The 24,052-nt window shown below is 48.9% G+C and overlaps 1 protein-coding gene across 1 annotated transcript; it reads right to left on the bottom strand.

Annotated features, from left to right (window-relative positions):
• Window positions 1–1,430: 1,430 nt before the first annotated feature.
• Window positions 1,431–22,098, bottom strand: LOC8042213 (17-beta-hydroxysteroid dehydrogenase type 6-like). The gene is made up of 3 exons (XM_040206605.1): window positions 21,885–22,098; window positions 2,672–2,804; window positions 1,431–1,911 (listed from the first exon to the last, which is right to left on the bottom strand). Exons 1-3 carry the CDS (start codon window positions 22,096–22,098, stop codon window positions 1,431–1,433), a joined length of 828 nt encoding a protein of 275 aa, XP_040062539.1.
• Between the last annotated feature and the right edge of the window lie 1,954 nt (window positions 22,099–24,052).

Below are 24,052 nucleotides of genomic sequence, written 5' to 3' on the forward strand. Positions count from 1 at the left end.
AGCTAGCTCAATTTGAGTGAAGGTTTGTTGTCGTTTTTATCTTAAGGAGCTCATATGTATACCAATGTTTTGCCATCACAAGTTAGTTCAAGCCACTGTAAACGGTTAAGGAGGGCTAAAAAAATAGAAAATTGAGCTTTTGTTTGCTTAAATTTGGCAGGCAAGTTTGCCAAATTTAGAGAAATTGGCTGTCTTTATGCGTGAATAACAGAACACAATAATTGGTAAGAATATGTTTTCTTATATATGCGTAAAATGCATTTAAAGATGATCATTTTATATATTTTGCGTCGTTTTATATAAAGTAGTTTGTTGGTAAATAATGTGTGAACGTGTCTTTAAAACGTGTATATTTGACGTATTTCGTTTTGTTTTTATTTTTTTTGCATAGCATTTTTTGTATTCTAATTTTTAACTTTTTATGTACATGTCGTAAACGTTTTTATAAAATAATTAGAAAAATGTATAACGACGTGCATGCTTCGGTGTGTAATCGACGACTGTGCAAAACACCATAGAGAAACCTTGGCAATCTCCACGCCTCAAGTTTCGAAATTTTATATCTCCAGAATAAAATCAGCTATGGGGTTCGCATTTAGCTTAACGCTCCTACCAAGAACATGTATTTCAGGCATGTTTTACATAAATATATATACATAAATATATGACCCGGACCATTATAGCACGATCTCACGCGAAAACTCCCTAAACTGGCTGAGAAGCTATACTAAATTTGCCCTCGTGACAGATGATATAATGCTATACATGAGTAACAACGGCAGGTATTTCATATCTCTATAAAATATAACTTAGGCATATGGAGAAAAAGTCAAGAGTTTATTCTGATCGTAGAGAGAGGAAAATGTACAGCTGTAGATCTTTGTCCCATACTTTTGTTCACATAGCAAACAACAGGCGTCCTAATGGGTTTCAATTTATATGTGAACCCTCCGACTCCAGCACTCTTGAGAATTACAAGTATGCTATCACAAACTAACCGTAGAAATGCGGGTCACGAAAAAAGAATACATCTAGGAGTCCACGAAGTGACTCCAGTCCCGAATACAGCGATTCGTGGGCGAGCGAACACGTTCCAAGTCGGTAGCACGCAGCACTCTGTACCATCATCGGCTATCGGGTCACAAGTGTACCACCTGAAACGGTGGATGTGCCAATAGCTCCTCCTCGCCATTATTCGTCCATTCGCGTCAGGGCGAGAGCCAAGACTATCAAAACACATCGAGCCCGAACGTCGAAGGCGCCCGTGCAATCGCCCCTAGACAACAAGGCCTCAGTGCCGGATTTTTCACGTCACTAACCGGAGGCCCAGCGTGGGGCCCGTCCCTTACACGAGGGCCACGCCGCGTCAATGTTTGCGTCCATTATGTGTCATACGCTGGCCTCCAATAAGTGACGTAAAAATCCCAAACTTATGGCCTCGTTGTTTGGGAGGCGTCGACCTGTGCCGGGGGCGATCCGCTCCCGAAGGGGCTGCGCGGCGGTGACCCGTAGAGGTCCCTGAGCACGTCCACGTGGCTCTGCTCGACCGACGTCAGGTCTGGCGGCGACCTCGGGGCAGCGGCCATCACCCGGTACCTAGGCGTGAACTGCACTAGCATGAAGTAGTCGCCGATGCGGCGGGGCAGCAGCTCGAGTACGGCCCACGTGAAGACCTGTCGCCAGCTGCAGCAACGGTAGCGCACGTTGGCCTCCGGGCTGAGCAGGGCTCCGAGCACGGCGTCGCTGACTTCGTCCAGGTCGCCGCGCGAGAACCTCCACAGCCTCTTGGGGAAGCTGGACCGGAAGGTTTCCAGGTAGGACTCGCCGTAGGCTTCGCGCACAGAGGGGTCCATCCGCTTGGTCAGGGAGTCCAGGGCGGTCGACACGGCGTCTCGGTCCGTTGTCCCCGTCCTGCGCGGCGCACGTCGAAGAACGCTGCCCAAAGGGACCCGGCAAACGTTCGGGACGATCGGGCGATTCTGAGAACCGGGTGTGACGTTTTAAAGCGCAGCTTTTAGGCGACCGTTTCCGGCTTGAGCGGCGTCGGCGTCGGCGTAACCATGAGGTCACGTGACCTCCCTGAGATCACGTGCCGCCCCCCCCTGGAGGTCACGTGACCTCTCGGAGGCCACGTGACCTTGGGGGTCGCGTGACCTCGGGGGGGGGGGGGGGGGGGGTTACGGGGGCCACGTGGCCCCCGTGGCGGAGTAGCAGGCAGGATGACGAGGAAAGAGGGAGGGAGGAGGGTATACCCTCCCCGCAGTACCCTTCCATCCTCCTCCTCAAGAGCTGCGCTCTAATTCGGCGTTACAAGGAGTTGTAAACGGCTTTCATTTTTTCAACTTCATTCGGTCACTTCCAAGCGTTTCGATTGTGCTGATTCTGAGCTAAATTAAATCCGATTCGCACAGTTGCGTTCGAGTGCGACTGCAACCACTTGAGACTCGTTAAGACTGCTTGCGTCAAGCTGTTGCTACGGCGGCACTTACGGCTAGCCAATGGGGAGGCGCAGTGCTTCACGACGCAATTGTATGAACGTGCCTTTAGCCTTTTCGTTGCGTCGTTAGCCGGCTTCTCAAGGCGGCTAACAAGGGGAAGTTTGCTGCTTTGCTCAGGCACCAGGCGAACGTACCCGGAGCCCATGTCGTTCGTGCGCGTGCGCCGTGCCCACCTGTAGAAGGCCGGTTCGACGGTGCACACCTGTACCCCGAACTTGACCATCTCGCGGCGGAGCCCGTCGGCGTACTGGCACAGGGCGGCCGAGGCGGCCGACGGCACCGCCATCCCGGGGATCGACAGACGACCTGGGTGAAGGACAAGCGACGGGGAGGCAATCTGCAGCCAATAGCACCCATATAGAAGACGCCGGCGCCTTTCTCCCCGAACGCCATCACTAGTGGTAGAGTGCCTCGATGCAAGCGCCGCTTCCGAAGTGGAGGCACGCATTGACCGACGGGAAGGAGTCGATCTGACGCGGTGGGGCCATATTGGTTCCTGCCGCTTGGCAGTATGCGAATGTAGACCGTGCGCGAAAAACAAACAAAAAAAGTTTACCCCTTACATTCCATTACATTTTACCAAGATGTCAGGAATGCGATCTAACGTTGCGCTTAACTTTAGGTTTTCTTTGTTGCTACCGAAACTGATAGAGAATTTACGTGCATCGTTCCCGTCGTCCCGCAACGCTTTCCGCAACCCACTACGAGATTCAGAGCTCCGCAGACGAGGTTAACGTCGCGCATGCGCAGTAGCGGCGTTTTTCGGAAGAGCTTAACTGATAGGGGGAAAAAAAAAGTTTACGTAACCTCCCTGATAGAGAATTTTGTAGACCGCTCCGATAACTTCGGTAACTTAAACCCGATACTCCGCAGACGCATTTGCGCACGCACCGGAATGTTATCGGGTATCATTATCGGAACAATGTTCTAAGACTCCTTAATAGCTCGGGTTTTTGCTGCTGTGATTGATTGTATATCGGTGGGTATGTGCAGAGTTTTGAAATCCTTAATTATCGTCTCGACTAACGTACTGTTCCACTGAACCTCCTTATGGATATCGGACAGTAGTCAGGAGGTTCGCTACATTTCTTCTCGTTGCTTGAGCCCTTTCTATTATTAAAGCCAGTCAGTTGGCTCCGTTGAGTGCGCTTCTCCACCATCATCAGTATACTGCGGAGAAGCGACATCCAAGGAATGGGTGAGCTTCGTGTAAAAGTTTTACACAAGCAGTCGCCCAAACAATTTAAAAAGCTAATAAAGTAATAAATATATGTAAACATATATATTGTTAGGAAAAGAAGAGGACGACGGGCTCGTGCAGCAAAAGGCGAACGAGAGGGCTCGAGGTTTTTGAGCGTGCTGACCCGAACCGCCGATTTACAAACCGCATTGTAAATCTCATCCAGCATTAAATCATCGTTTTCCAACATCTTAACAAGTGGTGGAGGTGCGGGGTATGCGGTGCCGGCGTGTAGACGGATGGAGTCGGGGGGATTGGATGGAGTGCAGCACGGAGTTCGTCTTGCACAGATTTTCGAATATGCTGGAGCTCGGTGTTAAGAGATGAGCCATCAGCAGGCGAGTCGTCATGGGAGTGAAGACTCCCATGACGACGCTCCTATATCCCTCCACGCAGACGATGACTATCTAATACCTCCACTGTCTGCTGTCGCTGTCACTCTCAAGCCTTCACAGCCCTTCGAAGCGCCGTACGGTCTCGTCGAGCCGATGCAAACCACTGCCGAAAAAAACCCTGTCATCATTCCCTACTCTATTGTCCCCACGGGAAACGGAAGCATCGGCCTCTTCGCAACAAATGTTTCCGCCCAGCCACAAATTCTTTGTCAAGGTACACCAAAATGAGTTGCTGGGCGAGTTGGATAGACATCTTCACAGCGCTCTTTCCTTCCTGTTGTCTCTTCCTTACGTAACTTATTTGCGCTGTTTAAGTGAAGATGTCAAGGTACACGCCTAGCCACGCTACGAAGACATTTTCAGGACACCTTAGCCACTCTCTCTGACGTTTCCGAGGCCGAACCTGTCCTCCTGAACACAAAAAGTGACATCTCAACCCGCATTACTCAGATGACTGACCCAAGTCTAACAACCTGCGAACGAGACGCCCTAACAAGACTCTTACTTACATACGAGGCGCTGTTCGATTTTAATAGTCGTCCACTAGCCCAGACTACAGTCCTTCATCATACCATCGACACTCGTAACGCATCACCACTTCGGAGCCGCCCATACCGTGTTTCCGCCGCCGAACGAAACGCAATTGCCAATCATGTTACTGATATGCTCCACAAGAATGTAATAGAGCCCTCTTCAAGCCCTTGGTCTTCTCCGGTTGTACTCGTTAAGAAAAAGGACGGCTCTTGGCGTTTTTGTGTGGATTACCGCCGCTTGAACAGCGTTACTAAAAAAGACGTTTACCCACTACCTCGTATTGACGACACATTAGATACCCTCCAAGGGTCTTCCTTCTTTTCCTCCATGGATCTCCGATCCGGTTATTGGCAAATACCTGTCGCCGACACTGACAAGCCTAAGACAGCATTCATTACACCCAATGGCTTGTACCAGTTCAACGTGATGCCGTTCGGCCTATGTAACGCCCCGGCAACTTTCGGAAGGATGATGGACACCCTTCTGCGGGGACTAACGTGGACCATATGCCTCTGCTATCTGGACGACGTTGTCGTCTTTTCATCGACGTTTGACCAACATTTACACCGTCTACGTCAAGTCCTCGACTGCTTTCAAACAGTCACTTTGCAACTGAATTAAAAGAAGTGCGTGTTCGGAGCCCGCCAGATCAAAATTTTAGGACACCTTGTCAGTGCTGATGGTCTGCGTCCTGACCCAGATAAAGTCCAGGCCGTAACAGAATTTCCAGTCCCAAAACACACAAAAGACGTACGTACGTTTCTTGGACTTTGCACTTATTTTCGCAAATTTATCCCCGGTTTTGCTCACATAGCCGAGCCTTTAAACAGCCTCCTCCGAAATAACGTATCATTTCAATGGACTTCTATTCAGAGTACGGGCTTTCAAAACTTAAAAGCTGCACTGACCTCAGTCCCCATCCTTGATCACTTCGTTCAAGGCGCGCCTACTGAGATTCGAACGGATGCCAGCGGACATGGTATCGGTGCAGTCTTAGCTCAAACCGTATCTGGTGCCGAACGTGTCATTGCCTATGCCAGTAGAACTTTGACAAAGCATACGAACGAAATTATACTACTACCGAACGGGAATGCTTGGCTGTTGTGTGGGCAATTACTAAATTCCGTCCTTACCTTTATGGGACTCACTTTACAATTCTTACGGATCACCACTCCCTTTGTTGGCTTGCCACACTTAAGGACCCCTCAGGACGCCTTGGTCGCTGGTCTCTAAAGTTGCAAGACTACCAATTTACGATCAAGTACAAATCCGGAAAACGACACATCGATGCCGACAGCCTTTCTAGATGCCCTCTTCCCAATGACCCTGCGCCTTCTGTCATCGCTCCCCTCACCGATGTCACCGCAGTTCTAGATACTATTGACATTCGTATCGCTCAACAAACTGACGAAACGTTGAGTCAGATAATCTCCTGCCTACTCCATCCAACGAACCATGCAAGTCGACGCACCCTGCGGCGTGCACGACTGTTCCAACTTCGCGACGGCATCCTCTACAGACGTAACTACGACGTCCAAGGTCGTCCATGGCTCCTCGTGATCCCTCGCCAATTACAAAGAGAAATCATACGAGCCAGTCACGATGACCCAACCGCCGGACACCTTGGTTTCTCAAAAACGTACTTCCGCATTCGCACACGCTACTTCTGGCCAGGCATGACTCGTACCATCAATCGTTATGTTCGATCATGTCATCTTTGTCAAACGAAGAAAAGCTCCACAACTTCGCCATCGGGTCTACTGCGGCCGATTCCCCAACCGCAACGACCCTTTCAGCGGATTGGAATCGACTTCCTGGGCCCTTTTCCCCTGTCCACATCAAACAACAGGTGGATAATTGTCGTCATTGACCACCTGACCCGCTACGCCGAGACAAAATGCGTCTCGTCTGCTACCGCCGAGGAAGTTGCCGTTTTCTTCTTACAAACTATTTTGTTGCGTCACGGAGCGCCTCAATACATCATAAGCGATAGAGGCACACCCTTCGTTTCAAAACTTCTTCAAGAAGTTTTGCGGCTGGCTTCCACCATTCACACCGTCACAACCGCCTACCATCCGCAAACGAATGGCCTAACCGAGCGCCTCAATCATACTTTATCTGATATGATTTCGCGATATGTCACCGACAATCAAACTACTTGGGACGCCGTTGTTCCCTACATTACATATGCGTACAATACGGCTCGCCAATCAACAACTGGTTTCTCACCATACCATCTTCTTTAAGCCAGAGAACCTTTCACGACACTGGACACGGTTCTGCCCTACGTGGACGAACGGGCCCAGGGCTCCTATCCGGTCCATATCGTCTCCCACGCCGAAGATGCCCGCCAGCTCGCTCGTATCCACACGTCCCAATCCCAGCAGCAGCAAGAGCTGCGCTACAATGCATCCCACCGCCCAGCGACCTATAACATCGGAGACGAGGTTCTTATCTGGTCTCCTTCACGTGCCCTCGGGAAATGCGAAAAGCTTCAAAGCAAGTTTATCGGCCCTTTTCGTATCACCCGTCAACTTTCCGCTACCAACTACGAGGTTGCCCCTGTATCGCCACCTCGCGATCGCCGATCCCGCGCATCGGACATTGTCCACGTCGCCAGAATCCGCCCCTATCGCCGCCCGGACACCTAAACACCACCACCATCCTCCGTTAACAGCCGCCGGAGGACCGGCGTCTCCATCCACCGGGGGGCTACTGTTAGGAAAAGAAAAGGACGACGGGCTCGTGCAGCAAAAGGCGAACGAGAGGGCTCGAGGTTTTTGAGCGTGCTGACCCGAACCGCCGATTTACAAACCGCATTGTAAATCTCATCCAGCATTAAATCATCGTTTTCCAACATCTTAACAATATATATATATATATATATATATATATATATTGTTAAGATGTTGGAAAACGATGATTTAATGCTGTATATATATGCTATATATATATATATATATATATATAAGGTTCGGAAGCGTACGGCTAAGCGGTAGTCCGCCAAGTTCCATGAAAAAACAAAATTCCCAAAAGCTGTATCGCAAAAGTTTCCCCGGAAAATCTAATTATTAAAAAAAAAAAACTGCAATGATGATGCGTAGGCGTGGCGGGAGCGATAACAAAGATTCGTTAGAGTAACGCCGCTCGATGCTGTTATGCTCCTTTGAGCTATACGGTCCCTTAGCGAAAAGAGGCCGTACTTCAAACGAAGTTGAAATATATTTAGTACGAATATTCATTTTGTATTTATTCTGTATTATTTTGGCCGCATTCGAAGTACGCGCGTAAGGTATTCAAAATACATTATAAATATGAATCAAAAAATATTTTAGATATACCAAAAATATTATCCCTTCACACTCAAGATGCCATTTGTGCATTAAAAACCGGTTACACATTTTTTTTTCGATTTTGTCAGCATATGGTGTCCCTGTGGTATTTGAAGGCAATACTACATACATCTCACAAAGCTACATTAGAAACGAACACAAACACAAACACCTTGACGCACTGAACAGCTTATTCACAGTCCCGTTGACTGCTCTAGAGCCTTATATAGCCTACATATTGAAGGTAATCATTTTCTCGGTGACTACCTCTGCGCTTATTAAGGTTCCAAGTATTCGATCTTCTCCTCGGGAGTCTGTCAAAGGGGAAACAGTGTTTTGAAGTTCGTGGACGATATCTCTTAGTAAAAGGCATTGGTACAACTAATAACAATTCGGCGCAGTCCTTAAAACAATATCCACACAAACGGCTCATAAAATACATGTTATTACTTCTCTGGGTAGCACCACTCAGGACGAAGCGAATCAAGGCAGCATCTTCACTTTAAAATACTGTAAACGACTTTATTTTCGTGAGGACGTAATTCTCGCAAGGTTCGCGAATCGCCTACAATTCCGAAAAATAGGTCCCGTGAACAATTCCGGCAAAATGCAAAAACATTAAAATCTATATTGCGATCCCAGCGCGTCGCGAAAATTAGAATTTGCGAATTATTCCAAAACTCCAACTTTGACCTAAATCGCGAAATATTGAGCCCGCGAAAAATAAATATTTTACAGTGGTTGTTTTGCCTTTCCATTTTAGTAGTTGACTATTTAATATGGTAGTTAATGTCACTATATTAAAGTCACTATTCACATCACGTACAATGGTGAGTATGCACATTCAGTGAACTAACATTGTGCTAACTAAACCACGCCAAACGTATCTGTTCACAGCACCTGCTGAAGCTTTCCAGCATCAGCAAATGTTGTGGTTGTAGTTCCCGAACCCCGTTTGTGATTGGTGTGCAAGGAACTGATCAGGTGTGTTCTTGATAGAAAAAAGGAAACAATAACATAAACTGGGCTGATTTATCAGTGCGATGCTGCGCAATTCAGTAGACAAACTAATCAAATGTTGTATCTAGACGCTTCAGTGTACTTCATATCTGCTTGAAGTGAACTTCTAGAGGGGGAGCTTTTCAATATTCTTGTTAAGTCAAACTACCAAAGTATTGCAGTCAAAAGGTACTTAAAGTACAACACAACAGTATTTACGATTTTCAGGTATTTTAAGAGTATTCTGCACGTATTTTTGATTGCTCCATTTTTTTAGGGTTGGAGTATATTTTGCATGAATTAAATAAATATTTCAAGAAATATATGTGAAAGGTGTTTTGTGCCTATTAATTTAGTATTTGCATATTTCAAAACACATGAAGGGGACTTCAAATCTAGTTTAAGTAAAGGTATTTTAAAATGATTTTAGAAGTATCTTTTAGTACTAAGTAAAAAAAAAGAAGTTTATATTTTCGGTCTATTTTTCGTGTACTTACAATTATGAACTGTATTTCAAATACACTCAAATTAGAATGTGGTATATTTCAAACGTATTAGTTTTCGCTAAGGGGTGGCCTCAATCAATCAATCAATCAATCAATCAATCAATTTTTTTAACTGAAATACAAATTTGACTTGGCACAAAAGGCAAACAAGTTGCCTGACGAGGTGCCAGCGGCCAGTAAGGACGGCCTCGATCCACGTCTGGAAACATCGCTTTTATGCTTATTGTAGCTTGCATTTTTCGTCCCCAAGTCAGTACAAAGAAGCTTCTCCACTACCCTCCCTACTGGCGCCCTTGTTGTTCTCCAAATTTTACCGAGAAATCCTCGAACTATAGGTCTCCGCTCTTCAGAGAGGGGTGGATTCGATTTCCCCGCTAAATTTAGCGGGCAAACACTTCACCCTAAAACGCAACAAGCACAGAACTTATCTAGATGCATAGAACAGAAAGTTAAGGCGCAATCGAGCTGGAGATGTTTGAACATGATAGACTAACAACTCGAGACTAGGGTGAACGTGGTACGATCGCGACAATGAACTCTCTAACACAACCTATGTTTCGTGTCATTCTTTGTTTCCCCTAGTCTGGGGTTTTTAGTCTATCACGCTAGATGTACCTTAAAGGGGCGATGCAACGATATTTGCACTTTGCGCAAATACAGCTTATAACGGATCCCTGACGTTAATAACATGTAAAACAACCGTTCCTTTTTCTCCACACGCAAGCGAATTCGCAAAAAAAATTAATGAATGAAAAACGAGCGGCGTTCACTTCACCCCCCCCCCCCCCCCCCCCCCCAACTTGCGGCCAGAACAAGTGGCCACGCGATCTGGAGCTGGTTATATGCCGTCAATGTTCATCACAGCCACGCGCTGGGGTTGTCAAAGCAAAGGACGCAGGCTGAGTTCCAGACATTGTTAGGTTCGGCTACTGTCGTCACTGCAGCGATTGGACACGGGCCACTACCCGAATGCTTCTCGGGGAATCGATTATTACGAGCCCAAATCAAGTGCCCACGCAATGCTCGGGTCCAATCTACGAGCGCATTCAAATATCATCACTGGGCGGTACTGCGACCGCCCACCTACGTCATAAAGTTTTGCCCAATGAGAGATTGAATGAAAACGCTCGGTTTTGTCCGTGAAATTACACCGCAACGAAGGAGTTTCTTAGCCAGTGGCGTTGCGTGCGAGTATTCTTGAGTCCTACTAGTGCCAGTAAGCTCGTGCAAAGTGAAAAACATTCCAGTTGAATATCGTTGCACCGCCCCTCCTACGGATTAAGTCGGGAGATACAGAATGTGCGGCGCGCTGCAAGCTGCTCTGGTGGTTTATTTATGGGCATTTCTGAGCTCGGAAGAGACACGCTGCACAGGTGAGTGCGGAAGAAAGCTTGCCGTGTTATCGCATCCTTGTTACAGCGTTTTCGTGACGCTCCAGTCTTGAAAACCAGTCAAAGTTCTGGGTTGACATTATGGTGCCTGGAACGCGTCTCCGACTGGTGTGTTTACCGCGGCCAAAAAAGTGGTCCCTGAATTTCCGCCTGATGACGTCATAGAAGTGTCATGCTGTCGCCGGTCGCGACCCTGGCGGCGTCCCAACTGTTGTGGTTTAAATGGCAGACACCTATTCTGAGGTTGCTCTCTCCTGTGACAGTTCACGGAAGCTTGAGCAGCCGGAAGTTGGGACGCCTGGGACGCCGTGACAACAGCGACACTTACGTTTTCTCGTGCTTTTCGCCAGTATTTCTACGTCCAACCGCCAGGATCGCGACAGGCAACAGCATGACACTCCGGCTTCTGTGACGTCATTTGTTACCCCTTGGCGACCACTTTTGATGTATGGGCGGGATGGGACGCGAAACACACCAGTCAAAGTCGCGATCTAGGCACCATAGTTGACATTCCGCTTGTGACGAGAGAACGCACTGGCGCCGTCTGCCGGGCGGCCCCGGAGCACTCATATCTGCGTATACTTTACGCAAAACTTTTCTCTCACCGCGTGCTTTGAACGGCTTCTGTGCTGACGTACAATGCTATAAATGACTATTTATAACAAATAGTATGTAGATTTCACATCGCGAATAGTGAAGAACCTTCAGTCCTGCTTTACGTATATCGGAAGAGTCCCAGGGCCACGCGAGAGATGGCACCAGTGGGCCAGGATGTTTCATCGTCGTAAACGGTTACAAGCGGTTGCGACGCCTTCAATCACATTCAACTGTAAACTTTTAAACCAGCCTTTATTACAAAAACTAAAAAAATGCGCTGATAGTCACGGGGCGTGATGCGAATCGACAGCGTCAGCTGGTGCCACATTTTCCTGATATTGCGCCGTGATCAACTTTAGATTACGGTGTCGATGCATCGCGCTGTGTCTCGGGTAACCACAACCGCGATTGCTCACAGAACAGCTAGCACCGCACACGTTCTCGCGGACGCGATGCACAAATTGCTCGGTCGCCACCAGCGTGTTCATTCTTCGCTCGGTAACGTTCTCTTGTATACATGCCGCTTCACGTTCACGCACAGCATGACGTCGACGTCGAATGCGTTTCATCCTAACACCCAAGAGACCGTCGGCGCCTATACATCGACGACGTTTTCTCTCGAGGGCGCGTTTGCGCCGTAGATCAGTCGCTGTTTGTTCCGGCGCATGCGCTTTGGCCGCCCCATTCTTGCGCGCAAAGGTTTAGAGCGCCGAGGGAACGGGCGACCGAAGGCGAGAAAGAGCAGATCGCGAGGAGGGCGATCACGCGACCGCCAGCGCAATTGCGATTGGCCGGACGCGCTGCGCCTCAACCGCGACTATTACCAGGGAAAGGGCGAGGGCGTCGCTGCTGTATTCGCCCTCTCCCGGCTCCAAAGCCACCTGCGATGAAGGCCTAAAGGCGCGCATGCTCCGTTCGTTTTCGCTAACACTACACTCGCCCAGTAAGACAAGTCCAGTAAAGCTGGCGCTGTAAAATCGAGCACCCGTCTTAGGGCCCGTTCACATACATGCGACCGAGTAAGACCGAGAGAGACCAGACCGGTTTTTAAGCCTCTTGCGATGTCTTAGGACCAGCTCCGCTGCAGCGTATCCGGTCCTAACCCGTCGCAAAAGGCTTAAAACCCGGTCTGGTCTCTCTCGGTCTTACTCGGTCGCATGTATGTGAACGGCGCTTTAACGTGAAGCGTTCTTTGGCAAGTTGTTCGGCATTTCGTAAAGCCCAAAAGTGAAGCTGGAGGGGAGGAGTGAGGCGCTCGACGCTGATTTGTTAATGGAGAAGTCATGTGACCAGAGGGGCGGGCGAGGAGGAGTGAGGTAGGCATGGGCGTACCAACCGGGGGGGCAAGGGGGGCACTTGCCCCCCCAGTTCTCAGAGTGGGGGGGCAAGGCATGCGTTTTGCCCCCCCTGAAACGGCCGCCACTGGGCAGAGCAGACACAGGCCGGCGGCGCCCAAGGAATACCAAGGGCACTGCCCCCCGACCCGCGCGGGCATATTTTTAACGCGCAGGCGATACAAACCCTAGCAACGGTGCTCACGCACGCCGGATTGGCTGGTTCGTAAAGCCTTGCTCCACGAACAAGGCTACACGGTAACCTTACGGAATCCATCCGCGAGACATGGGCCGGACGGGCCGTCCAGACCAGGACGTAGGCCCTTACACAAAATAAAGTTTTGCTTGCTTGCTTGGAGATAGGCGCTGCCGCCGTCAACAGAGGCAGCGGATGCAATGCGAGTTTCCGAAGAGGTAGCGTAACTTAATGGTGAGATGTCTGCCTCATACGTGTCAGACCCGGGTTCCATTTATGGTGTGGGCCGGCTTACTTCTTTTTATTTTTTTTTCTCGAACATTTTGTTTTGTCGAGGCATTTGGCGATATTTACATTTCTTTTTTACCATTAACACTAAAAAAACGAATGTTGTTGACGAAACATCGCTAAACTAAATCGTATCGACTCTATTTACGGAAGTGCATGGGGGGCAGCGGGGCTTGGGTTGCCGACCGGACGCCGCAAAGCGGCGTGTACGGGGGGTGGGGGGGCTAGGTGGGTTAATAGATTTGTAATTAGCAGCCGCACACCGTCGCCGCGAAGCGGCGTGAACGCAGGCGCGGGGGTGGGTTAACGCGCTTCGAGTGATACACGAGCAGCCCATCCGGCGTGAGCGTCGTTGTTAGGGGTTCTATCGCCTGCACCGTAAAAGGAGCAGTGTGTGCACCTCCTGTAGTGGGCAAGAATTCCTACATTGGAGAGAAGCGGGGACAAGCCCTTTCTTCAAATGCGTCAAGTCTCCTTGAGCTTCGGAATACAAAGAAACGCCACTATTCGGAGCTAATCCCACAGTTACTCGACCTCTCTTGCGTCGTGTCTGTTCGCTCCCCGCGCCTCGTAGCAGTGTTCTTGCAGTGGGGGGGCTCGTTAAAATGTTGGGGTTTTTTGGACTATCTAAATCACTTTCTTCCTTCCCATCCCCCCTTTTCTACTCCGCATGCTTCCCCCTCTGCAAATATCAGCTGACCTTCCGACCTCTGTTCTCTGTTGATAGGCAAAACAACCACTAAAATTAGAAAGTAATTTGTAATTTGAGTGGAAGTCACTCGGAAAAGTAGTTGAAGTAAACTACTGATTACTAGAATAGAAATGTAATTAAAAGTTACTAAACTACCCAGAAAAGTAGTTAAACTACAGTAACTTGAGTAAAGTAGTTGAACTACGTACAAGTCTGGCCTGGCAAGCGCTCTGCGTAAGTGTTTTCACTGATCTGACTAGCCCCGCACACCATCACATGGGCCAAGAAAGGTGTAGTTTTACTGCAGAGGAGAAATCAGCAGGGTCCAAGATGGTGACAATGGAGGATGGGGGACTGTTCCAGTGGCTGATGGCTTGAGAAAGGAATGACCAATTGAAAGCGTTCGTAGAGCCAGAAGTGTGTTTGATGGTGCAGACGTTGTTGAGGCGAGAAGATGTTCGGTCGAGGGGTAATAACAAAGTGGTTTTGAGGTCGGGAATGTGGTAGTAGATTTTGTGAATAAGGCACAGCTGAGAGACTTTCCTGCGAAGCTGCAAAGAGGACATGGTTAGTTCAGTTTTTAGCGCCGAGACACTGAAAGAAAAGTCATAAGTGGATGAAATGAAGCGAGCAGCTCTGTTCTGAACTGCCTCTACAGCGTATTGATGAGGTACAGTCGATGGGTATTCCAGATGGTTGAAGCATATTTTATTTTTGGTCTGACGTACGTGTTAAAGGTTAGCTTAGGGACAAAGGGTGGAGCGATTTTTTAAGTTACGTCTGCTTAGTACAAGAGTTCCAGATGAATCGGCGGTAATGACTTCAATGTGGTTATTCCAGGGAAGGTCAGATGTTAGTCTTACACCAAGGTATTTATACACCGTAGCGGTCTCAATCAGATCAGAGTCCAAGAAGTAATTAAATGACAGAGCGGTTTTTTTCTTGGTGAAGTGGATTAGTTTGCGTTTATACTTGTTTGGTGACATAATCCACTCTTTGCACCAATTGTTAATTTTATCTAGATCTTCCTGAAGCTGGTTATTATTTTGCACACAAGTTACTTTGTTATGGATGACGCAGTCGTCGGCGAAAAAGCGTTTTTTTGAAGAAATCCCAATGGGAATGTCATTAATAAATATTAAAAAAAGTAAGGGCCCAAGTACGAACCCCAGGGGAACACCAGGGGATACATTTATTAAGGAAGATTCATGATCATCATGGACGTGACCTGTACACGGGAAAAAAGAAAGTCACGAATCCATGCAAACGGTTATTGGTCGAGGCACAAAGATGATAGCTTAGTAAGAAGGCGTTGATGGAGGACACGGCCGAACGCTTTGGAAAAAAAAAATGCGTCAGTTTGGACGTGACATTCAAGGTTAGTGTGCAAGTCATGGATGAAGTCGCAGAGTTGCGTTTCGCAGGAAAGTACCTTTTGAAAACCGTGCTGCTGTTTAAAGAAAAGAAATGGGATGATAGGTGCCTCATGATATTGGAGTAGAGGATATGCTCAAGTAGTTTGCAAGAAATTGAAGTCAATGAATTAGGGCGATAATTAGATGCGGAAGAGCGGCTGCCCTGTTTAAAGACTGGGAATTACCCTTCCCACCTTTTGGTCAGATGGAAGGCAGCTTTGAGATGAGGACTGAATGAAGATGAGTTTCAAATACTCACTAGAAATAACACGAGTGTTTCTTTTAAGTTTTAGGGTTGATGTTATCGGTTCCAGCGGACGAAGTAAGTTTTAGTTTATCAATCAATGTTTTAATACCAGCGGAGTTAACGTTAATAGGATGCATGCGCTCGTAAAGCTCTTCAGGGAGAGTGGGGACGAAGTCCAAGCACTCGTTAATAAACACTGATGAAAAGTATTCGTTAAACACAGAACTATCATGCTCGATGTTACACATCCGACATTCCTAACTCTCCCCATCTTCCTAAACGTCCGTGTGTGTCCTAACACCAGAAACCGGAATTTTAAAGGTTAAAAACGGCACGTTGCGAATATCGAACGCGCACTTTCATGCAAAGCTGACGTCAAGTGACTCAAATCGAAAAACATGCATATTTGCAGTATTGTTATTTCTTCTGGTGAAGGCTAAACAACCATTGCATCCGTTTTCGCGCACGAAACGGTGACTCCCAGAGAAAGTAAGAACGCAGTGATTGTCTTTATTTTAACAATGTAAACACACTTGCAGGCGTGCGCTGATGAAGCCTCAAAATCAAAACTCTCGTAGTGTGATTCGTGACTGCTCCGGCTACTACCCAACCTCGTTGTCACGCCACTTTCTGCAAGCAAACACTAAAATTGCCAGTGAACACACAAAAGCGACATCGATACAATTATCTTGTAGAATATCACCTTTTTTAATCATAACTGTTTCAATAGATACTACAAGTTGTATTTATTTTAAGAAGAAGAAGCAAAATTGTTTTCGTGAGAAAAAACAAAATATCAATGTTAAGTCTGGTAACGTTGTAATTTTGCCGAATCATTGCCACATCTTTAGAAAACTTCGACAAAAGTTGCGCCGAATTTTCGATTAAGGGGGGGGGGGGGGGGGGGGGGAAGAGGGTCGGGTTTGCCCCCCCACTCAAAAACAAGTTGGTACGCCACTGGAGGTAGGTGAGGAGGAGCTCTACCACCTGTGTGCACTGGGGCAGAGGAACTCGAGAGTTTGGAAGGTTCTGGAAGATAGCCAGGCTTATCAGCCCGATTAGCGGCAGTATCGCTTCATTCTAGGAACAACTCTCAAGTGTACACATGCCACCGGTTAAATTATCTGACGAAGAGCGCCGTGAATGTAGGCGTTTGGCACTTAGAAAGTCAGAGCACGGCGAAACGTTTGTGACCCACGAACGTTCAAGTATCCAACAAAATTGTCTAACAATTTGCATTATTTTTTTTTTGTCGGGCAGTCACTGATGGATTTTTTTTCCTTTTTTTTTTTTTTACCATGGAGTCCCGTAAAGACGACGATCCGCCCTCGGCTTGCCTTGACGAGTCCGAGGCCCAGGCTGACCAGCTCCAGGGTTCCCAGGACGTTGACGTCGATCACTCGAACCAGTTCTTCGCAGGGCGTCCACTCCAGCTCCCCGTAGGTCGTCTGTCCCGCACACGCCACGATGGCCCACAGCCCTAGGCAAGAAAAACCGTCGCCCACTTGACCACCTGTATACCAATATGCTGTATGGAACCCTGTCTGCGGTTGCCCCCCCCCCCCCCCCTCCCCCCCTGACGCTGCGCTTTTGACATTGTTTCGGTGTTCCCGTCAATGTTACGAAATTTCGTTTTTTTTTTTAATCACATTTTCAAAATCTGTACAGCCCAAAGCATCCCACAAAATATGATTGCTGATACCAGAATCTAGCGACTCTAAAAAAAAAAAAAAAAAAGCAAGCTACAAGTATTAAGTAGATAAGTTTAAATTATACGAGAAACTTTGAGAGTTACTTTTATCATATTTGCCTTTATTGTCAAGTATCCTTGCCTTAGGGGGTTCTGATAATGTTCTCCTGAAGGGATTTCGGGGAACTTGGTGTCCTTGTTTTCTCCAACAACTTAACTGCATCCGAAAGCTTTTTTTCCCCCTTATACTCATTACATAAAAAGTAATCAACTTCAGCTTAAGTTAATGATCGTCCCATTCCATAACCCAACAACTCGTAAGAAATGACCTAATTGAGATTATATATTCTGTCATGCCTTTGCTTATTTATGGTACCCAGCTGAACATGAGGGAAGAAACACGTAGAGATACATAAAAGGCAAACACGTCATAAACAAGCAACAAAGGGGGAGGGGGGGGGGGGGGGGAGAGAGAGACTGAAGCAGAAGGCGGTAAATCCTGAGCCCTGACATCGGCTGTCCAGAGAGAAAGAACTAGAAAGGGAGTGACAGAAGAACGAAGGAAGAAAGCAGACGAAAGGTTAGGCGAGTTCATTTTGCCGCGACGAGTTGAATTTGCTCGATTTAGTTTCCTTTATACAACGCGCGATTCCGGTGTTTTCCTGGGAAGTAAGCGAGAGAAGAACAAGGGGCAGACCTTACAGTTGATATTGTGCTGCGTCGTTGTGGATACTAAGGCGTCGCCAGTGATATGGGTCCATCGGGACCGCCAACTGGGATCGCCGATGCCTTTTTATTCTCAAGCCGGCTCCAAATGCATGGGACCTTTCTCCCTAGATTATTAACTATAGCAGGCAGTGGGGCAACCAGCTCATATTCAAGTCGTCACAAGTTCTGCTATATCTTTTGTTTGAGGAAATATATTTTAAATAAAATTACAGATTCAAAATCAGCATTTAGAGCAGTAACACCAAAGATTAAAACTCCCATAAGGTGAAACAAAGCATGTAGATAACAAAGCCGTTCTACGTCACCTGAAGGAGGCCACGAATCAGACACGAATGCTACGTCAGCGATCGACTGGGGCTCGCGTTCAGTCGAAGACGACACGAGTCGAGCGCTGACTCAGCACTCGTGCAACCTTGCTGCTGCGCGCGTACCAGCTGCAACCTAAACCTCGAACCACCGATGTTTTTTTTACTCGGCAAGGACAAGCAGAAATTGACCTTTTTCAGAGTTCGTTGAAGCGACCGTGGCGCACCCTCGTGGAGATAATTCAAAACGTTTGCGGGCTCAGTCCGTCCTCCCGTCACCCCGTTCGCTTCCTCGACGCGATCGTTTTGGTGCGTTCGTTGTGGAAAGTTTTTCTCGCTGTTTTCCGGCCGTCGTTCTCTACAAGTGGCCGATGACGATCCCGGAGGATCGAGTAAAGCAACCGTCTTCGACACTGCGGACTTTATCCGTCTGAACGCTTTGTAAGACGGATGGAGTGCCGAGGCTGCATCGGTACCGGTTGTCAACACAGCGTGCGTCGATCGGTACTTGGCGAAGGACTGCAGACAACTCCGGAAAAGATGGGCCTTCAAAGAAGCCTACGTCAAGAAGGTCATGGTGGACCAACTTTGATCCCGACCACACCGTTCACCTTGTAAGAAGCACGTGTGCACCGTCTATGAAGCCGGGACATTACAGGCAACTGATATCGCTTTCCAAGAGCGCCGATATCGTTCAAGCGTCTTGCGACTGCGTTGCAGTATGAGTTTATTTCTTCGGTGAAACCAGTGGCGATGTAATAATGTGTCTTAAGGATTACAAGATGTGTCAATATTTGTAAGGCGTGAGCCCCATAGTCCCTATCCTTTAGGCAGATTTGTATCAAGATCCGTGTGTGCCAGTCCTTTGATCATATTTTATGCGTGAAGGGATAAGTTATCTGAAAAAAAAAACAAGATTTGTCGCCTTCGTCTTTTTTGTGGTACTTCAGCACGCAACTAAAAAGGGCCAAGCTATGTCATCGATCTACTTATCGAACTAGATGACGTGTTGATACAAAATTATGTAGTAGGACATTTTTTTATTTAATATTTTAATGAGTTTCAAGCGTAAATATAAACTATGCAGGTTGAGCGGAACATGCCAGCACATAGCTGGCCTGCTCTTTACACTATGCGACAGTGTAAAGATCTGTTTTCCGTGACAACGGCTTGGCGTCCCGCCTCTTCGCTGCCCTGCAGTACCGTGCAAGCAAACTCGGTGCGTAGGCAGGTGTCGGCTTGTATGTAAACAAGGAGGGAGCGAAGTCTGGGTGATTCTGGCCTCGTGAAGATACTCCTGGGTCGTAAAAATCAGGAACAAAAACCTTGCTATGAATTACAAGCCTGCACGGAGTATGACGGGTATTTCCTGAGTTCGAACAAATATGAATGAACTAACCTCCAATGAAGTGGACGCTGCAAACACGCGAGTTCGCAGATGGCTGCCAAAGCGTCCCGTCGGAGTTCTGGCGTCGCAGCGCTTGAATCTATTTTTCTCTCTTCTTGAGGTGCGCGGTAGCTTTCGGAAATCTAAAGAAGCTCACGTTCGGCGTGTTTTTCTTAATGTTTGTACATCCAACAGCCGAGCAGTGGTGAGGCATCACGACAGTGCCGGACAGACGCGCCTAGCAATGCGAGCGAAGCCAAGCAGCGTACGGCGAGAGCCCGCAAAGATGGCGCCTTTCCCTTTCCTACTCTCTCCTCAAGTTCGGGCATGCGCACAAAATTCTCCGAAAAAGGTCAATTACCATCGGCACGGTGTGATGAGGTCACGTGTAAGTGCGAGTCCTGTACAGTTCTCATCGAACTTATCCGGAACGTGCGAACTGCGAGTCTTATCTCGTGGGACCATCATCATGGCGGTAGCCGAAGAACTGCGCCATGACGTAGCGCTCAGTGCCACAGTTTGAGCAGGGGAGGCCGCTCACTCGAGGCCGAAATCGCCCCTGGACAGAAAACAACGCAGCAATTTTGCCCACGAGGTTATCTACGCTTTTCGCCTCATTCAGTAGAAACAGCAGGTGCTTACTGATTGAAGCATCCAATCTCTGTTCCGACTATCACCTGTGTCTCTACGTGTGGAAAGGTGGCGATAAGATATAGATTGACTCGGCCCTCATAATTGCCGCGGTGTCCACGGTCAAGCGAGCGATCTCCCCTGCTCGTGCTGTTCTACTGAGCGCTTACCTCATAGAGCAGTTCTTCGGCTTCCACAAGGCTCCCGTGAGATGAGACGGGCCGTTCGCGTGTTCCGGATAAGCTCGGTGTCCACTATTTACGTACAAACAAGCTTCCACGAGGTGTAACGCGTTATTGGTGTACCTGTTCCGGCGTCGCGGATGCCGGCGTACGCCCCGACGAGGGTGTCGTGCCTGAGGTAGTCCACGTGGAACACCCGAACCCCCGAGGTCCGCAGGAGTCGGGCGCCCTCGGAGTCCGGGTCCAAGCAGCCCGCGTACACCGTCAGGCCCTTGTCGCGAAGAGAGCCTGCCACGTGGTGGCCCAGCCCGGAGTCGCAGCCTCGTGCAAAGAATGGCGTACATCGCTCACTGTACATCCGTTTCACATTAGCGAGTTCTCGTAGATCGTGTTCGCCGTCCCACAACGCTCTCCGCAACCCGCTACGATACCCGCAACTCTACAGTCAAGGCCATCGGCGCGCAAGCGCAGTAGCGGCCTCTTGGCTGCGGAGGGCTAAGCGGAGGGGGAAACGCGGTCTGAACGGGCCGCTGTACATCTGTTTCACATTAAGGAGTTCTAGGGAACTATTTTTGCACATTCGATACGGTGCGCGATGGCCCGTCCGGTACGAACTGCGCATGTGTGAGTCTTCTGTGGCAGCGCATGCGCAGTTCGTACCGGAGGGCCCATCGCATACCGTATCGGATGTGCAAAAACGGTTCCCTAGAACTCCCGATTAAGTACGACCGCGGCCTGCCCGTGTCTCTCCGCATAGCCCGCGGTCAGATGCGTAATAGGGGAGCTTTGCAGATCGTTTTCCGATAGCTCCGATGACGAAGCCCGACCGTCCGCCGACGCGATTTTGCGCATGCGTCCTATCGTTCATCGGGTATCGTTACCGGAGGCATTCCCGAAACGATCTATACTAAAATTCCCTAATGTGAAACGGAGTTGAAGACCCTGCATGCCAGCTTTCTTTGTGTTCTGCCTTTCCTGCATACTGCGTCTATTTCTCTTCCCCATAAATTTTATACCCTGACTTTTTGAGTGCTTTGTTGTTGTCCGCCATAGCTCTAAGACTATGTGTGTTGTGTTGTCTTTCGACTTTCCCCCAGTCTGGGGGTTTGTCTTAAATTACGTTAACCCATCAACAGCTATTTTTGTCCGTTAATATCTGCACCACCTCTCGTGGCCCGCCGCGATAACCGAAGGCACCTGGCGGCCGAAATGTGAAACAGAGACAAGGGGATTAAAGGCACGCCCTTGAGGATGTTTGCCGTGCAGCGAAGGGTCACGCAGTCGGCGGGTGGCCTCACCGGTGACGAAGACGGCCTTGGCGTCCACGGGCAGGTCCCGGACGGCGCTGAGGGCCCGCCTGACGAGGAACCAGAAGGCGACCGAGAGGGCCGCGTTGCAGGTGATCATGATCACGTAGAGCAGCGGAGGCGTCATGGAGATGGCCATGAAAGTGCACACCGACACCACGACGAAAGCCGCGACCGGAGCGTCGCCCTGCCACTTGAGCGCCATCGGAACGCCTTCGTCGTCTTCTTCCCTCGCACGCTTTTAAAACGCCTCGAAAATTCGGTCAGGACCATCTAGAAGACGTGGCCTGCGCGTGACGCCATCGCTCGTGAATCCCCGACCCGCGGCAAACACGCCGAAGCGCGACGGGAGACACCACCAGATGGCAGACGCGTCCGTCTTGGCGTCTTGGTCATCTTGGCCAACGTTACATCTTGGCGTCATCGCCGCGACGACGACAGAAAACCATACGAGGCATAGGCGGAAAGTTTTAAATTTCCCGGGAGTTGTGGCTGGGGCCCGATTATGCAGTGCAACATATGGTAATGAGAAGTCAAGCTCGAGATGATATAGGCCCGTAGTTCTCAAATTTTGAGCGGCGCTCCAGGCGAGCAAAATAGGATATTTGGCTCGCGTTTGTGACATTACGCTTCCCTACTACACTTTTTTTATTCTCTCTTCCATTATAAGTGTCAGCGTAGCAGAGGCTACAAGAGAAAGTTCCGAGCTTTCAGTGTCCTCGCCAAGCACCTGCGCTCGTGCAGTGCGAGCATCGTTCGGGGGAACGTGCTTTTGCAAGTAGCTTTGGCTTCGCCATCATGTAAAGTGAAAATGCTCGTGGAAGCATGAAAAAATGCAATGCAAATATTAAAGCTGAAAGGCATGTTCTGCATAATTTTTTTTTTATTCTTTGATTTTTCTTAGAAGATTTTTTTTTTTCGCTTCCGCCTTTCGCTTATTGAAGGCGGAAGCTTTCGCCTTCCGCCCATTGAAAAGCATGCGGGAAGGGCCTTAGAACGCACCTGGTATCGCTGCGCCGCAGTGCTCTTCCGCAACATAAAGTTCGTCTGCTTTCCTCGCCGTCACCATGGCAACGAACGCCGAATGAATGGAAGCCCGCACGGTACCGCCGCGTCAAGCCAGCAACAGCTGACGCCATTTTACGAACGCCGTCTGCTAGCCAAAGCCGAACGCGGTGCGTCAGATCAATCGCCTCCGCCGGTGCGCCGCTGGCAAAGATGACAAAGCCGAAGGCAATTGAGCAAGCAACAGCACCACGGGACGACTGCAACGGCGGCATTTATTGGGATCAAAGGCGCGAAATAAGCAAGAACAGTTTTTATTTGAATCATAACACGCAATATGCAAGTTGGGACCACATACCTTTGCTGGGTCTTTCCTGTGAATTTTGTTACAGAGACACGGGGTGCCGCATTCAGAAAACAACTCCGTTTGCAAAATATAGGGGCCCTGAAAAGGGCCGTTTAGACCGCTACCAGAACCTATTACTGACGTAACGAGCACTTGACAAGCGTCTTTATGCACGCAGGCGGGCGTCGGGCTCAGCGCAGCGGATCACTCGAAGTCACCAGGGCCGTCAAAATCCTCGTCCTGTCTGCGTCGGGGCTGTAGATTTTGGCGGCCGCGGCGACGAACGACTGGAATCTATTAGTGCTTCCGCGCGCCTTCTCTCTCCTCCAAAACATGAACTTTGCAAGGTGACTAATGAAATGGTGGCTCTCGCGCCGTCTAGATGGTAGAGAGTTTTTGACGTGGGCCCAGGTGCCCTCCACCGTATCGGTATGCGCACCAATGTTCGGGTCGACAAAGTGCAGCTTGTGGTTGACGGTGAGGTGCTAAAGCGAGCGTCATCTGCAAGCTTGCGATAGCCAGCCCAACAATCTGTGATTAGTCTTGTTCCAGGGCGGACCCACTTGGCTATTAGCCCTAGCAGGGTTTTAGCGTCACGGTTCTTCACGGGAACAAGAAAGCAGCGCCCGCTGCCTTCGGTCGGACCACACCATCGCGTGACAAAGCAAACGCCAATCGTATGACCAACGGTTGCCACGATCGGCATTGTTACAAAGAAGAGAACAGTCGGACCCAACAACAAAATGATGTAACAAAATGAAAAAAAAGCAAGAAGGGAGCCGTTCTCGGACGGCGTGTTCTTCGATGA

This window comes from Ixodes scapularis, unplaced genomic scaffold (genome assembly GCF_016920785.2).
Source record: "Ixodes scapularis isolate PalLabHiFi unplaced genomic scaffold, ASM1692078v2 PGA_scaffold10__122_contigs__length_95168666, whole genome shotgun sequence".
Taxonomy (NCBI): domain Eukaryota; kingdom Metazoa; phylum Arthropoda; class Arachnida; order Ixodida; family Ixodidae; genus Ixodes; species Ixodes scapularis.

Bases quoted from the DNA above. Each gene is read 5' to 3' on its own strand.
- LOC8042213 (XM_040206605.1), bottom strand. From the start codon at position 22,098: ATGGCGCTCAAGTGGCAGGGCGACGCTCCGGTCGCGGCTTTCGTCGTG. The intron at 2,805-21,884 runs GTGAGGCCACCC...TCCTTCACCCAG, and splicing joins CAAGGCCGTCTTCGTCACCG to GTCGTCTGTCGATCCCCGGG. The intron at 1,912-2,671 runs GTGGGCACGGCG...TGCGCCGCGCAG, and splicing joins GTCGAACCGGCCTTCTACAG to GACGGGGACAACGGACCGAG.